This window comes from Salvia splendens, chromosome 16 (assembly GCF_004379255.2).
Source record: "Salvia splendens isolate huo1 chromosome 16, SspV2, whole genome shotgun sequence".
NCBI classification, from domain to species: domain Eukaryota; kingdom Viridiplantae; phylum Streptophyta; class Magnoliopsida; order Lamiales; family Lamiaceae; genus Salvia; species Salvia splendens.
This window is the reverse complement of record NC_056047.1, coordinates 19,394,764-19,412,597: the sequence shown is the minus strand read 5'-3', so window position 1 is coordinate 19,412,597 and position 17,834 is coordinate 19,394,764. Positions and strand designations below refer to the sequence as shown.

General features: G+C 36.8%; 1 protein-coding gene across 1 annotated transcript; it reads left to right on the top strand.

Annotated features, from left to right (window-relative positions):
• Positions 1–1,165: 1,165 nt before the first annotated feature.
• On the top strand, positions 1,166–3,374 carry LOC121772693 (protein EXPRESSION OF TERPENOIDS 1-like). Its single transcript, XM_042169887.1, has 2 exons — positions 1,166–2,495; positions 2,663–3,374. The coding sequence occupies exons 1-2, from the start codon at positions 1,901–1,903 to the stop codon at positions 3,028–3,030; spliced, it is 963 nt and encodes a 320-aa protein (XP_042025821.1). The 5' UTR covers positions 1,166–1,900; the 3' UTR covers positions 3,031–3,374.
• The last annotated feature ends 14,460 nt before the right edge of the window (positions 3,375–17,834 follow it).

The window sequence follows — 17,834 nt, the reverse complement described above, 5'->3', positions numbered from 1 at the left end:
CTTTTAGATTTAAATGACATTTCTTTGGTTTATAATTGATTTGTAGGTTTAATTATTTACCGTTAGAGTATACTATAATTTTGTAAGCTTCATATTTTAGTAATAAATTCTAATTAAAGTTCATTAATAATAGTAAAAAAAATTAAATTATATATTAGTATTATTTGGTGAATTCAATAGTGGAACGCGATGGGATATAAAAAATATAGACTAGATGATTCGACCCGGCATAATAGTGTTACAATTGATTTTTATTTTATTTTCAAATTATGGTCACTAAATTAGGTTGCCATTTTATATCTACAAAATTCCATCCCATAGCATGTAGTAAAACTTAATTTGGACTATTGATCTTTATATGATGCTTGTATACAAGAATTCCGCTGGATGCCGACGGAATATGTCCGCCGATATGTATTTCTAAAAAAAATCCGATGACAATTGACAATGTTCTTGTCGATATGGTGGGCGCAATGATTTCTTTGTGATTGTGGTCGAAAGATTTCACATGATTCTGTTGATGATTCTACCAGTAATAACTCGTGAAATAGTGTCCGTCGATAAATCATACAGTGTCCGATCGATGCAATTGTACATATGTTATAAAAAATACAGTACATTGGTGTAATATATAAAATGAGTTACGGAACAAGAGACGATGATTTTGTCGCCGTTGTAGTACTATAGTTTGAAACATAAGTTGATAATATTATATTCTAGTTATGGTATTGTAATTATACAGGTATGTATAGGGATGCTTGTAGCAAAATAAAGAAAAAAAAAGTACATTAATAAAATTTGTGTCTAGATATAAGGCAATTCAGAAAACCTATATAGTCTAACCTTAAATATTTTTACGTCTTACAGAAACTATACTTGACAAATAGTTTTAGCAATTAGCACCATATGATTAGAATTTCATTTTGTTGTATAGGTGTATATACACAAAGACAGCTTTCGTTAATCATGTAGAATCGTAGATTATCTAATTATACTACCACTATTATTGCACACATTGAAGTAAAAGCACAAAGTAAAGTAAAACAATTAAAATTCCGATCTGTTTTACTCAAGATAATACTCGATGCATTTTGTTTATCTCCATACTAGCTTCAAATTCATTTTTCTTTAAATAATTAAAATTGAGTTGATTTAAGAAGGTAAATAACACATGTTAAGGGTTTATTCACTTTATTTAATTATTATTAAAAATGATGAGAATTATAGGACATAAAGCAGCGTATTTTCCGGTGGAAAGGAGCAAAAGTTGGCCGGCATATACGTGGCAGCATAGCAGCCGCTTGATCCTCATGCAAATGGCTCTCCACCTTTAGATCATCACTCTCAGTACTTTCTTTTCAAGTTTGATCAGAGAGAGATGAGACTGAAATAGTTGATCAAAAAATTGAAGAAGATGGTGGATGTTGTTGTGTGTAGAATTACTCAATTAACACACAAGTAAGTAATAATCAATTAATCACCATCTTGATTAGAGAAAGAAAGAGGAGAGAGAAAATAAAGAGAGAAGAATTAAGCAGCTTTAGGGAGAGGCCATGGCGGCGTTGCAGACCTGTAATTCTGCGTCTTTAATGCAAACAACACAACCTCAGTCTTGAAAGAGAGCCAATTCCAAACCCAAATCCCCCTCCTTTCTTTTTCTCTCTCTCTTAAAAAAAAGTCATCGCCCCCACCCACTCAATCCTCTCTCTCCTCCCCTCAAAATAAAGCTGCCACACTCTCTCTCTCTCTCTCTACAAAATAAAAAACAGATTACACCCTAATTCATTCCCGTTGTTTGGGCTATCTTTGTTAGTACTACTCAGAAATTGTCTGCCTCAAAACGCACACTCCAAGAATACCAAAAACGGCCGCTCCCACCAGTCATTTTCACCATGACCACATGGCCGGCTTCTTCTCACTAGGCGGCGGCGGAGGCGGCGCCTCCGCCACCGGCCGCGACCAAGACGGCCACACCAACACCACCAACCCGGACATCAACCCGGAGAGCTGGTTCCTCTACCGCAACGACGAGATTCCGCCCTACCGCGGCTTCGAGCTCTGGCAGCCGCAGCAGCCGCCGCCACAGCACCAGCCGCAGCTGCAGGACCTCTACGCCTCCGCGGGCGGGCTCGCCGTCGGGCCCAGCCGCGGAGGCTTCAGCATCACCGAGGAGTCCGCCCGGCCCGGGTTCCTCATGATGCGAAGCGGCGGAGGATCCGGAGGAGGGATCAGCTGCCAGGACTGCGGCAATCAAGCGAAGAAGGACTGCTCGCATATGCGGTGCCGGACGTGCTGCAAGAGCAGGGGATTCCAGTGCCAGACGCACGTGAAAAGCACATGGGTGCCCGCCGCAAAGAGGCGCGAGAAGCAGCAGCAGCTCGCCGCCCTCCAGCAGCGCCAGGAGGAAGGGAAGGAGAGGGATCACTCCTCCAAGCGCCAGAGGGAGAGCAGCTCCAACTCCCTCGTCTGCACCAGAATACCCACTTCCGCCACAGGTACTAGTACCACTAATATATAAACTTTTTTTAAAAAAAAACTAAAATGCTACTGATTATGATTATCACATTACTTTCTGTTTTCCCTTTTTTCCTTTTCAACAAAACACTATTTCTGAGTATGCTCGCCAGTGCTTACCCTATTTTCCCTAATACGGATTAATTAGGGTTAGAGTTGGGGAATTTTCCATCTGAAGTGAGCGCGGACGCGGTGTTCCGGTGCGTGAGGGTATCGGCGATCGACGACAGGGAGGATCAATACGCGTACCAAACCGCCGTCAACATCTCCGGCCACGTCTTCAAGGGAATTCTCTACGATCAAGGCACGGAAACGCAGTACATGGCCGCCGGAGAGACCTCCTCCGGCGGCGGAAGCGTCCAGCAGCATAATTTAATCGCCGCCGCCGCCACCTCCACCGCCGACACCGCTGCGGCGGCAGCGTCGCCTTCCCCTTATATGGACCCCTCTTTATACCCAGCTCCCCTCAATAGCTTCATGGCCGGTACGCAATTCTTCCCACCACCAAGATCTTGAAATTAATTATATCAAAATAAGATTACATATTTATAAGTTCCACATTTTCCCCTTAACTCAAACTTAATCATATATAAATCCAAGGTGAAACACAGATTAATTAGAGCTTAATTTGATGTTTTTGTAAGAAAGCATAGTAGGATTATTTGTGGTGGTGTTTGTTGTAAAAATCCCATTAGTAATATTGGATTGGAAATTCAGGGGATTTATGTCTGGATTTTTTAGTTTGTAATTCGTATGCTTCTCTTTTTTTTTTAAATTTATATACCAATCTTTGATGAATGAATTGTTTGTCTCAATGGAATATCTACTTTGGTTGAATAAAAATGTAGAATACATATGCATGATTTTGAGTTTTTTGATTAATTTTCTACACATTCACCAATATTTTTTTCTCTATATTTATTTATGTCAATTGTGTTCCATCAATTACCCACAGTGTTTCAAATGAGTATGCACATTTTTAGGGAGCTGCTTCATTGCAATTGAAATTGCAGTTGCAGTTGCATTTTTTAATATATGGGAATTAATTAATTTGCTTAATAGGGAAAATACAAATCGAGATACAAATGTAAAAATGCCAGCTTAGTGAAACAGAAGCATTTGAGCATTTTTCTTGATTCAGAAATACATATATTGTTTTCAATTATGAAGTAGTAGTAATTAATTGGTACGGTTATACATTTATTTCTTTCCTATATATGAAAGAATATTTCTTGAAAATGTTCATTTTTAGTACTCAGCATATTCTTTATTTTGCGCGTGGGATATATATGTAGAATTGTTCTCTGTAGCTAGGTAAAATGAAGCAGATCTAGTGTGATTTCATTCTTTTGTTGTTGGCTAGTTTACTTATTATATGGAGTATTTAACAGTTACCCATTTTATAAGATTATTTATTTGTTCGCGTGCTTTACTTAAATAGTATCAATAATTAATTCACAATGCATACAAAATTACACGATTTTAGAAGCAAATTAAAACATAAATTTCTAGGTTTTTTCCCCTTTGATATGTTAGATTTCCTTGAATAGAGGAAAGACAATAGAAAGTACTATGTTACTAACATTCTACATTTTGGATTACCTAAGTTTTCTTTGAAAAAGAAAGTGAATTTCATAATTGATTCTATATACATTTTCATTCGTGAAAGTAAATTCCATACTTTTATTTTTTTAAAGAGCATACACATCTGAATAAAATACTTATAATTTCAAAGCATATGCTAAGAGAAGTTAGAATTCATAATTTAAAAAAATGAAGTGAGATTGATTTAAAATACTCCTATATATGAGTGACAGCAAGTTGAAGTATTTCAATTAAAAAAATTAGTGAGATAGATTTGTCACTCCACCAACCATAAATACTCATCGATCATTTCTTGCTAATTAAGTTTCTACAACATTTTATATAGTAGAATTAATTAATTACTTGTAAATTGATTTTGTTATTGAAGGTACAATCAATTACTACTATAATTGTACTAACATATAAATAATTGCATTAGCATAATATACTGCGCAAGAACTGAAGTTAGAAACTCAAATAAAAAAGAAATCAAGCCATTGACATATAACAGACCTTTCAATCAAGAAGATTTGTCTTGATTTGAGAGATGACAATGTGATTAGATGGATCATTAACAACCTATATCAATAAATTAATTTCTAATGCTGCAAATTTATGTATATATAGAAATACTATATATTGTCACTAGCTACATATGACATTGATGACGACTTGGACATGATGAACATCTTTCTGTTTTTTTAATCTTTGTTTGTGTGTGAGTGAAATCAGTGCATTATTGGTATCTAGAAAAGTTAAAAGACGAATCCGGATATAGTTAGAAAACCAAAAATAAATAAATATTAAATGGAAGCAACTGTGTTAATTTCTTGTTTAAAATAAAGATTTAACATCAAAATAATACTTGGACGTTTTCAGGTCTGAGGATGCTACTGATACATGTCTGTCCCCCCCACCATTTCATTTAATATCTAGGGTTTAATTTTTATATATAAACATGGTTTACAAAATAATGTGCAATCTATATAAAAGATCGCCTATTATAATCTTTAAATGATGTTAATTAGCATTAGGGCACGAAAACTATGATAAGGATATTGCATTAAATCAAATAGCTAGCAAGCTTCTTTTATTGGCATCATTTACACAAGAACATACATAATGTATATTGAAAAGAGTTCAAATGTAAGTTTTAATGTACATCATATTGATGCAAATTTCTTGAGAGCCAAAAATTCAATTTATTTTAGACTCCGTTTGGTACACGGAAATTAGGGTATAGAATTGGAATTAGAGTTTTCAATTCCAAATCCAGTGTTTGTTATCATAAAAATATATGGATTTGATATTGAATTACACTTCCACAATTCGAATTCTATATTAAGTTAATAATTGGAATTCTAAATAGTTATAAATTTGATACACGGAAATTAGGGTATAGAATTGGAATCAAAGTTTTCAATTCCAAATCAAGTGTTTGGTATCATAAAAATATATGTATTTGACATTGAATTATAATTCCACAATTCAAATTCCATATTAAAAGGTAATAATTGAAATTCTAAATAGTCACTATAAAATTAGATACCTTCATATAGTGTGCACACATTCAAAACACACACACATACACAAAACAAATACCCACTACACACAACAAACACTCACACTGCACGCACATACATTCACATGTAGTGCACACCCACTGCGTGTGGTATGTGTAATGTGTGTATATAGTGTGTTGTGTATGTCTGTTTGTGTGGGTAGTGTGTGTATTCAGTAAGTGTGTTCATAATATGTGTATTTAGTGAGTGTGTGCATTATGTGTATGGTGTGTGAGCATAATTTTTCAAATCCAATTCAACGTCAATTATTTCTTCTATCAAACAATCGAATTAATCAAAATTCAATTCATTCCAATGTATTGCTAGTTGCTACAGATTTCCAATTTTGTTCCAATTTCAATTCTGATATATTCCCAATTTATCATTTCTTATTATATACTATTTTCAAACAAAAGATAGAATTCGATGTATTCGAATGTACGAAGATTTGAAAGATTTTGTGTGAAGCATATAAAAAGGAGAAATTGCATGAATGTTAGTCCCCCTTTGGAGGTAACATGCAGCCGAAAGAAGATTAAACATATCATGTCAACCAAAAATAAAATAATAAAAATACTAAATTGGCTTTCCCAATGTACAGGAAAAAGCCTTTCGTACAAAGCTACTTTCCCATCAATTCTCAAATATACTAAATTTAATGAAAATTTATGTTGCTAGAAAAAACATGACTATGAATGTTTTTCAGCTTTTCTCGTATCCCAAACACTTCCTCGAGCAACAAAACCCAAAAAGGCCACCTCGTATTCTTGTCTTGAAATCCAAAACATTCACTCTGGTCAATATTACTATACCACAAATATTATTATTTTATTAATAGTACATGTTTTTGTGTGTAAATTCTTATCCACTTCAATCTTATTTTACTCCATCCTTTCGAATGCTGTATGTGATTTTTATTCCCACATAATTGTTTTACTATACTAAAATATTTATAATTATAGTATGATATTATATTTATCATTACCTTGTGGGCAAAAAAAAATGAAATTGTTTATTTTCTTGCTACAAATCAGTATTCATTTACTAATAATGGTATAACAATATGGATTTATGAATCATCACTCAAGATTTGTGTTTGCTTAAAAATCACTATTAAATAATTGCTGATAAGGGCTACAGATTTCTTGTCGTTTATTAATTAATTAATAACTTTCTTTAATAAAAAAATTGTGAGAAAATATACCGAATTCCGTGTGTCGTTAAAATGGGTATCATATGATATGCTTTTGTCCTACTTGTCCAACATTACTGTAATTGGTGATTAATTAAGCTAAGTATTGCTTTACAATATTAAAACAGTAAAATCATTGATTAGCAACCCTAAATCTTATGTTGATTCTTCACTCACGCCTTTGATTGGTGGGTTTCGAATTTAATCGATTGTAGGGTTCCCTTTGGCATAGTTTTGCTCAGCCCTAATTGGATCTATTCCCATTCCTCTGCTTTCTATTTTATTTTTATGTATTTATGATTCTCTCAACTATTCTTTTTTATTTTGGTGAAAAAAGCAAATTCCACTTATTAATCAATTCCACAAAGATTGGATTTACTGATTTAGCATTCATATTAAATTCAATGTGAGTTGAGTGTGGAGAGACAGATATAGTAGGAGAGCATTTTATATTAGGTTAATTGCTCTATTGTTTACTGTTTTATATTTACAACACGACATTTTAGTCCTGACACAAAAAGAAGACATTATCTCTGCAATTTGTGTGAAAATTAAAGTTGGGGTCTTAATTGGATTCTAGAAAATGTACTAATTGTGTGATTATACAACTTTTTAACAGCGCTTTTAATTTTATCCAATTTTTAATAGATAGGAGGAGTATTATAAATCCCACAACGTAAATCTTTTCAAGCAGTCACGGCCCCAACTTTAATTTTGCATCATTTCAATATAAATGGAAATCACAAATTGTAGGGATCATATCTTTTTTTTGTTAATTAGTACTACTAGCTACCTATATACAATAAAAATTACTTTCGTATGCAATTAACCTAATTAAAAATCTCTCTCACACACACACAAACACACACAAACCAATAGTTTTAGTGTAATTTAGTGAGTCGTATTTGCTTCACCAACATAAACATGAATAGTCACAAATTGTAAAATTTATAAAATTTGGGTTAATATTATTTAGTGGTCATTGAAATTTGGGTTAATATTATTTAGTGGTCATTGTAAAGATGAGTAACTAGTGTTATTATCCACAATTAATTCTTATTTGTATATTAAGATTGGATCCCAACATGCAATCTCCATTCTCCTCTAGACTAGCTCTAGCTAATTTTGTATGTGGAGTGAGTGGAGGGAGCTATAAGTAACATGGGAAACTACATTATCCAGACTGAGAGTCTTGATACTTAAATAGCTGAAGAGAGAGGGATAGATGAACATGGATCTGTCTGCTATTTATAATTATACTATGTAGCATCATACATTCATAATTAATTTGTGCAACACTCCCATTCCAGAGAGCCAAGTACAATTAGAGTTTGTATTTATTAATGTAGTTATTGCAGACATTTGGAAACTGGCATTTAATCCATGTCGGTATCAACCAAGATTGCGTGGCAAACATAATAATTCGTGGTAGATTATGGTGCAATTATCGCATATAGGGTTCTATTTTCTTGTCTAGTTTAGTGTTTCACTATTAACTTATCCAATTTATTTATGTAAATACTCCCTCCCATCCGCATTCAAAAAATAGAAACATTGAAATATCACGGGTTTTTATGCGCAATTGGTAAAAGTAAGTGAGAAAAATTGGTAAAATAAGAGAGATGAAAAGAAAAATGAATAAAGTAAGAGAGAAAGAGAAAAAGTAGTGAAAGTAGAGTTAGTGCATTGTGGGGTTCATGTCCTAAAATATAAATATTTTAAAATTTTTATTTTTAAGGAACGGCCTAAAATGGAAATAGTTGCTATTTTAAAAAACGGATGGAATATATATTAGTAGTAGTATATATACTCTCTTCGTTCCACTGTAATAGAGTCATTTTATTTTCTGCATTTATTTTGGAAAAATGATACTAATAAATAGTTAAAATGAAGAATTTTTTTTTAAAAAAATAGAGTAAAAGGTCATTTGTGGTCCTAAACATATAGCGAATTTACGATTTTGGTCAAGAACATTATCTTTTGAATTATTAGTTCCCAAACAAATGAAAACGGCCCGAATTTGGTCCATTTTGGACGGTCTGTTAAAAATTTGACAGTCAACGCCAATTAACTCATTTGTTACTGAATTAACAATTTTAACTCAATAATGTGTTCTACCTTTTTGGTCCTAAATATATTACCTTTATTTATCCACCATCACCATCCACAGAAACGCCCCCCAATCAACATATATTCGTCACTAGAGATGTAGTGAAGGCTGTCAATGTCATGAACAAATGCTCCAATTTAATCATGATATGGCTCGACTTTATCCCCATCGTGGCTCTGCACTTCTACCCCTCAAATGCTCTCAATTTCATTTCCTCAACATCATTGTCGTCTAGATCAAGAACCTCTCTCCAACACTTTTACACTCTAGCATCCAAAATCATCTTTCCCATTTACCCCCTCCGCCATACCTGCCGCCGCTGACCTCGCCCTCACACCCGCCACCTCTGACACCGACTTCTTCCCTAGTCCCCAACAAACCCAAGTTGTTGCCGAATTCCATCAATTCGTTCAACAAATGCCGCACCACGTCAGATTCGTCTGCTCCGCGACGACGAGAATGTAGGCGACGAGGTTGTAGGGGCGGGCTGCATACTCGGCAGTGGAAAAGGTGTTGAGCTAGAGTCGCATTTGCTTTTGCGGCTCGCGGATCTTCGCCACCCACTTCCCCAGTCTTGCTGCCGGACGTCACTGTGGATTGGGGCATTCTTTGGGGATGGAGGGTATGAGATGATAGATGAACAAAGACAATATGTTTAGGACCATATAGGTAGAATACATTATTGTGTTAAAATTATTAATCCAGTCAAAATTAAGTTAATTGGCGTTGACCGTCAAATTTTTGACGGCACCGTCCAAAATGGACCAAATCTGGACCGTTTTCATATGTTCGGGATGAAATAATTCAAAAGATAATGTTTTAGACCAAAATCGTAAAATCGTCATATGTGTAGGACCACAAATGACCATTACTCAAAAAATAATATAGATAAGAGTCATCTCTGCAATATTTTCTCTCTTACTTTACTCTTTATTCATTTTAACTATTTATTATCATTTTGTCTAAGACGAGTGCATAAAATGAAATGACTTAATATTATGGAACGGTGAGAGTATATGCTATTGATATTATTAGTATTGTGCGTAACTTGTTTCTATGTAAAATACTCCGTCCTTAAGTGTCTCAATTAATTTGTACTCCACTTTTGATAATGAAACTCACATTCTACTCACATTTTATTTTAATACTAACACGGAGTATAAAAACTTAGGACTCACACTTCACTAACTTTTTCTATCCATTTTTCATTATATTTTTTAAAATCTATGTCAAGTCAACTTATGATACATAACCAGTAGACGAAGGGAGTATAATGTTTCATTTGGTTGTACGAGTATTATAAAACTTTATTGGAATCGTGCTTGGTCAAACGACTTTGACTAATAATAAATATTACAAGACATTTAATTTTGTGAAATTAAATGCAATAACGTCGATCTACGTTCCGAGTAGGTAACCGTAGTATATTCATTTTCTCAAATCCGATTCCCAGTTAGTGAGAAATAATATATTAAAGTTGGTCACAATAAAGCTAAAAATGAGCTATGAGAAAAACTACGGGAGTAATTAACTAAGTGTTAATTATCCCACATCGGGGATGATAAACTTCTTTGATGAAGTATTTAATAAGATGAATTATTATGTGTAATAATTATCGTGGAATAAGATGGGTGATAGAGCCCACACGCGCGAACACGCGCGCGCCTTCGCCGCCCGCCCGCGAGTCGCGAGCCGCGCATCACGCACCGTGCACCGTGTCCCGTGCCTGTGCACCGGGGGCCGTGTGCCTTGGATCTTGGATCTTGGCAATTGGTCTTTGGGTGGTCTTTGGAGCTGGTCGTTGAGCGTGGGTCAAGCCCCGCTTGTTCTTTTTAGACCACCCCAAACTCCACGCTATCCCCTACGGACCCCGACTCATGGTGGTCCCAGTCCACGTCATATTCCCCACGCATAACGGAAGATAAAAGGTCCTCGCTGGACCCCGACGTATAACGTGAGACAAAAGGTCCCCGCTGGACCCCGACGCATAACGGAAGACAAAAGGTCCCCGACGGTCCATGGTGTATCCCGTCGTGTAGTGTGTCCAGGTGCGTCGTGTCTCTTCAGCTCCCTATGGCTAGTGCACCAGTCAGTAACCCCCGGCGGTTACAGTCAAGCCATCATGGCACACATAATGGTTGTTGACTCCATCAATGCTCAATGGGTGGACTTGGCCTATAAATAGGCAGTCACTCCATGCATTGCAAACGATTGAACACACAACAAACTCATATCATTTGCATAGCTCTCTCCCTCTTTGTATAGTCTTCCTGTCGAAGCTCCGCCCCCGCCGTACTCCCGTTCGCCGGAGCTCTGCTGCTAGCGGTGCTGCTACTGCAGAGACGAAGCCGTTTTATCTTTGGGGACAACATGCCAAACCGAGAGCACTACCGGGGCGTATCTCGTCTTGCGGAAAGAGGGCTCCTCGACTCGGCTTACAAATTATATCTACGGTTCATAGTTTCTAATTTGTTATTTCAATTCAGTTTATTTCCGTTTAGTTTCTTCGTTCTTCATTGGGTTGTATTACGATCGGTTAGTTTATCTTTGTATCACAGTCAATCATCTAAAACCAACAATCGCAAGACGAGATATACTTACCGTTGAAGAAGGAGTTTGGACTTTAAATTGAATCTAAAACTTTCGAAACTAATACCTTAGCATGGAGATGGATCCCGTTGCTACGTTCGTCGTCGCCACTTTCCCCGACTCCAACACCGACGTGTCCACTGTTCCCCGCTGGCTCCCCGTTGGATCCCCGCCATGACCACGACTCCCGTCGAGTCTACATCATTACCTCTGACTACCCATAACACTATGAGAAATTACTAACCCGTTTGGGTTAATTGGTGCATCCACCTTTGGTGGCACCGATGGTTGCACATTAAGTGGTTTCATGGGATCCTTGATAGGATCGATTGTTGGACCTTTCAAGGTCAACATGGGTGTTGGGGCCTTCGGGACCAACACGAAGAATGACGGTTCCACTTTTTGTGGTTCTGCGAGATCCTCCAATGGATCGTGTGCTGAGTCCTTTGGGATCAACACGAGTGTTGGGGCCTTCGGGGCCAACACGCAAATTGACGGTTACTCTGTTAGTGGTTCCTTGAGATCCTCTAACGGATCAAGTGTTGAGGCCTTCAGGATCAACACGTGTGTAGGGACCTTAGGGGCCAACACGAGAACTGGGGTTCCACTTTAAATGGCTCCATAGAATCCTCTAATGGATTCAGTGACAATCACGTCCGACCGTGACTCACTAAGTGTGCGCATTTCATACCGATTCCCGTAACGCATGGATCGAGCAAGCTAGCTCAGATCTACATAAAGGAAATAGTGCGACTGCATGGAGTCCCAGTGACAATCACGTCCGACCGTGACTCGAAATTCACTTCAAGATTTTGGATGAGTCTGCAACGCGAGCTTGGAACTCGATTGAATTTTAGCACGACGCTTCACCCGCAGACCGATGGACAATCCGAGAGGGCGATCCAAACTCTAGAGGACATGTTGAGAACCGTGGTGCTCGACCGCGGATGAAGTTGGAAATCAGTGCTACCGCTGATCGAATTCGCTTACAACAACAGTTTCCAAGCAACGATACCCATGGCGCCGTACGAAGCCTTGTATGGAAGAAAGCGTAGATCGCCGCTCTATTGGGACGAAGTTGGCGAACGAAGAGTACTTGGACCTGATGCAGTTAAAGAAATGATTAACATTGTTAGACAAATTCGCAAAAAGATCAAAGAAGCTCAGGACAAAAAAAATTTGTACGCGGATGTCCGGCGAACCGACTGCAATTTCAAGCCGACGACAAAGTTTCCCTCAAAGTATCCCCGTCGAAAAGGATAACGCGTTTTGGTGTCAAGGGAAAGTTGAGACCACGATTTATCGGGCCTTATGAAATTCTAGAAGGAGTAGGACCCGTTGCGTACCGATTGGCGCTACCGCCAAGCCTTGGAAACATGCACAACGTCTTTCACGTGTCGCAATTACGGAAATATGTGTTCGATCCAAACCACGTGATTCACTCAGAAGAAGTTGCTTTGAACTCGAACTTGAGCTACGAGGAGAGACCCCAAATGATCCTGGACCGAAAGGTTCATAATTTGAGAAATAAGTCTATTGCTTGCGTAAAAGAACTGTGGAGAAACCACGGGCACGAAGAAGCCACGTGGGAGCTTGAGGACAAGATGATGGATTTGTACCCAGAACTCTTCCCATGAAGGTACCAAATTTCGGGATGAAATTTCTTTTAAGAGTGGTAGGATGTAACGCCCCACTTTCTGAACCCTAATTTTCGAACCATGAAATTTTGCATTTAATGCTTTTAATGCCGTGAAGTATGCAAATTAAATGATGAGTGAATTAATTGCTTGATTTCTATGTGACCTAATTTTATTTTGGAGTTGAGATGTGGGTGGAATAGTCAATCGTGTTGAATTGTGACGTGGCTGTTTGAATAATTGATGCGGGGTGAAATATATTGTGGTGAATTATTTTTTCTAAGGGTGAGTGAGATTAAATAGGATCTTCAATAATTACATTGCCTATTTTATTTGAAATTTTCGACCACTCCTATTTATTGGAGAGGGATTCTATTTTCCTTGGATTTAATTATTTGTTTGGGATAATTATCCAAATTAAATCCAAAGCCAATTATTCTTTATTTTCTTCATGAGGAAAGTCGACCCCCATGCTTGCCCCATGGAGATTTCGAAAATCTCCTAATTGTGTAGAGGAGGAATTATTCATTATACTAATTGATCCCCTATTTATTCCCTCACATGAATAAATTCAAATATCCTAGCAAATCTTGCCTTATCTTGTTCAATTAAAGATTTGAAATTTATTCATTGTGGAAGAAGCATAATTCACGCCACTTCCCTATTTTTTTATTGAGAGAATTATTATTTTATTATGCTCCGTAATATTTTATTCTACTCCGTGAAATACCAAATTAAATAATTGACTCCCTCATGCATATAGTGAGTGTAGAGATTTCAAATCTAAGGATTTAATTGGTGGGAATTTGTATTTGTATGTGTGTATGCGTTTTGAAGGAAATTGTATGAAGATTTAATGAATCATTGGTGAATGATGTATGATTATATGAAAACATGAGTGTGAGGACTCTTTTAAGCATGTTTGTGTGTTAAAACCATGAAAAGGTTGTGTTTGAATGAATGAGGATGAAACCCTAATTCGAATTTTTAAGCATTGAAAACTGTGGATTCGGACAGTAGATTCCGACACGATTTTGACCGACCGAATGAACTCCTTTTTATTCGATTAGTTTTTCTGAGTAAACTTTATGATATCTTCTGTGTTGTGTGTAAATTTAAACTCATTTGGACAAAAGATGAATATTTGGTGAATTTTTGAAGTTGACTGCGCAATTCTGCCGGAAAATATTTTCTCGACTAGTAGGTTACGTTTTCGATTTGACCGACCTAAAAAGGTTATTTTGACATGAATTTTTAACTAGAAGTTATTTGATGAGTCTACTGCATTGTGGTAAAATTTTAGCCCAAACGGAAGTCGGGTGAGTTTTTAATAATTTTTATAAAATGGTTGCGCAGTGCTGCCAGATTTCTATCTTTACAAAAACAACTATGTTGTTATAAGTGATATACATGATATATATATGTGATGACGTGATGTGTTATTCAAAGATGGGGAAAAAGGAAACGTTAGGGACATGCATAATATTAAGTCGATGTTTGTGACTGATTGATAATATATATTATCTAAAGGTGATAACTCGTGCGCGAAGCGTGATAACAAAGGGAAAACAGTACTTGAAATCTAAACGGTCGAGGTGGGCTCTCTTTTAAATAAGGACGATGTCCTAAATGCTTTATTGATGAAAATTTCTATGATTATCATGCCGTGATTTGTTTTAACGTGCCTATCTGATGTGGCTTTTGCCACTATTACATAAATCGAATTCGGGTCCTCGTAGGGCCGCAAACCCTACGTGGATTAGTGTACACCTATGGTAGACTGTGTGCTAGCGTACAGGCTGGCCAGTCTAGTGGCTTGGTTTGTGGCCACATTCCAAGTCATGTATTGGCAGATATGGTTGACGTCTATGGAAAAATGACTGCGCAGTCGCTATTTTGAACAATGGAAAATATTTTGGGCGCCTCGGGCCTTTCTAAAGCTCAAACCCCGATGATTACTTACGTATGGCATGATAACATATACTCTTATTTAAAATGTTTTCGGCATGAGCCACTGAGTATTTTTATAGTACTCAGCCCTGCATGTGTTTTCCCTATGTGCAGGTTGAGCGGCGACGAGCGGTTGGTGGGGTTGAGCAGAATTAATAATATACTATGCTTGTTTTGAAACTCCGAGTGTCGTTGTGTCTTCACACATGACTTCACTATTCTCTTGGATGCTTCCGCTGTGATATTTTCTTTACTATTTTTTTTATTTAACTATGAAACTGTTTGTTGGGATGTTTGAAAACTTATTATCTTTTGAATAAATGCTAAACCTTTAGTCTTTTTATTTATTAAACTTAAATTCTTGGTCAGACTTTTATTGAAACCCTAGTCTTCTATGTATGTTCATTAAGTCCTTTTAATCACGATCGTCCGCTTTTATTAACCCTAAAGGGCGGTCGTGACAGTTTGGTATCAGAGCCTCAGTTCTTTCCGCTCTGGACCCAAGAGTCTTGTTTGAGTCAAAATCCATTCATGTGTAATTGGCTAAATGATAAACATCGAAAGCTCAACACCACAACTCGTCCCTGCCCAACCACGAAGAATGAGGTAACAAGTATTTTGATAGTTTTTTATATGAACTGTGAAATGTTGGAAATTTCGATGGGAATATTTCTCTTGTGAGAATGGAAGTACTTCTATGGGAATCGAGGTTGATATAATATTTTGAAAATTTTGCTTGGGGATGAAATGATGAATATGCATGGGTATGAAATTGTTAATTGCGTTTATGCCAAAAATAATGAATGTCGTTATGAAAATGAACTTGTATTGGTTGATGTTGAGATTTGCTATTACGTCCACGAAATTGCAAAATTTACTCGAAGAAAATACATGTTGCTTCCATGAACGACAAAAATTTTTTTATGCCTAGGCAGTTAAAATTTCATGACTATGAAACTGTGAAATACAAAGCATGATACGCGTATAGTTGCGAGTTGCGATTGTGATACAGATGAGCATGAACTGCATGAATTAGGAAATGCGATTCCATGGATGATTAATTGACTGAGTGTTGCTATTCATATATATTAATGTACGATGTTTGTTATGCTATGGAACACCAAATGATTTATACGAATAAATGTGTTGATTGTGCAATATATAGATGACGTTTATGTGGTGAAGATTTATGACCGATGAATTACGAGATATTGTATAGAACCACTATTAAAGTGAAATGTGGAACTTTTGAACTTTGTTGCGAACGTAGGAGCCATATGAAGCTTGAGTTAGGTAATGATCAAATATACGTTGAAGTACGAGACTTCAAGCTATGCTTGAAATTATAGAGTGCCTAAGAGGCAGGCCAAACTGAACGTGCTAGAACTTAGTTGTAAGTTGACAACTGCAATATCACTTTCCTGAGTGATAAAACCAACGAAAGTATTTTTTTTTTCGAACTTTGGAGTATCCTCACAATGGCGAGATCACACCTAAGATCTAATAAAACTATGCAGTCTTGCATACCATGCCAAAGTGGCGATGCGACACAAATACGACGACGTTTACGACACTTTAAGACCACGTGTATAATGGCAATGCATTTCGAAAACCTACGTGGCATGGCAAGAACACTTTGAAGATGCGACCATCAAAAATAGTTATTATTTTCGACGATACGATGAATCGCAACTTGGAATCCACGAGTTCATAGAACGCTGTTACCATGTTCAGGCTCGCGAAAAATGTGCGAGGGAGTGCGACCCTCGTAGCTAGAATGAACGATTTTTAAATCAACAGTACTTACTTAGATTCTAAGTTCTTTTCGGGACGTTTGAAATAAACGTGAGCCCTTGTCTATTTAAACACCTTGGTTGACTCCCAATTTGCAAGTAATGTCCATTATTTTCCTTATATCGAGTCATGACTCACTTGTCTCGAAAGTTTGTGTTTGCCTTTGTAACGTTGGATAGCTTGATTGAGTAGTCTCCTTTGATTCATTATTCATAAGGACAATATTTTGACCTTATGAGATTCAGTCATTGAACTTCATTCCTAAAGTTGTTTGCAGTTTTGACCTTCAGTATAATCACACCTCCAGACATGTTTTCTTCAAAGGATGGAATATTCTTCTTGGAACTATTGGTTCACCTCGTTATTTTGTAACCATGTATGTGGCAAGTTCTTTCTTGTAGAAGTAAAATTCTTTTTAGCTCGGTTTCACTACATATATTCTTTCATACTCAATGATTTTTCTTTCTGCAAAACCAAGTTAAGGCTATCCTGTTCTCTTCTTCCTTAACGGGTTGATCGTGTTAAATTTCTGAAAATTTCCAGTCACTTTGAGTTGTCTTTAACAAACCCGCGAACCCATTGATGTGATTTCATCTTTTCCAATAACATGGTGTTGTTGAACCATCATTTGCCCATGTTTCTAAATCCTGTCGCGACTGATTGTTTTAGACTTTGACATGTTTGAACGATATCATTCATTGCTGTCCGGAATTTTTGCAAATCGTGATCTAGTAGTTGGCAATGGAATTTGAGAATTTTTGCAGTTTCATCCTGTTTCCATGACCTATCTCATGTTCTTCCAAGCTCTCATCAGAAGTAAATTCTCAAATATCTATGGGTTTTATTTGATACCTCTAAACCATTTAATTCTAAGAGTGGACGGGTTGAGTCCCATGGAACTC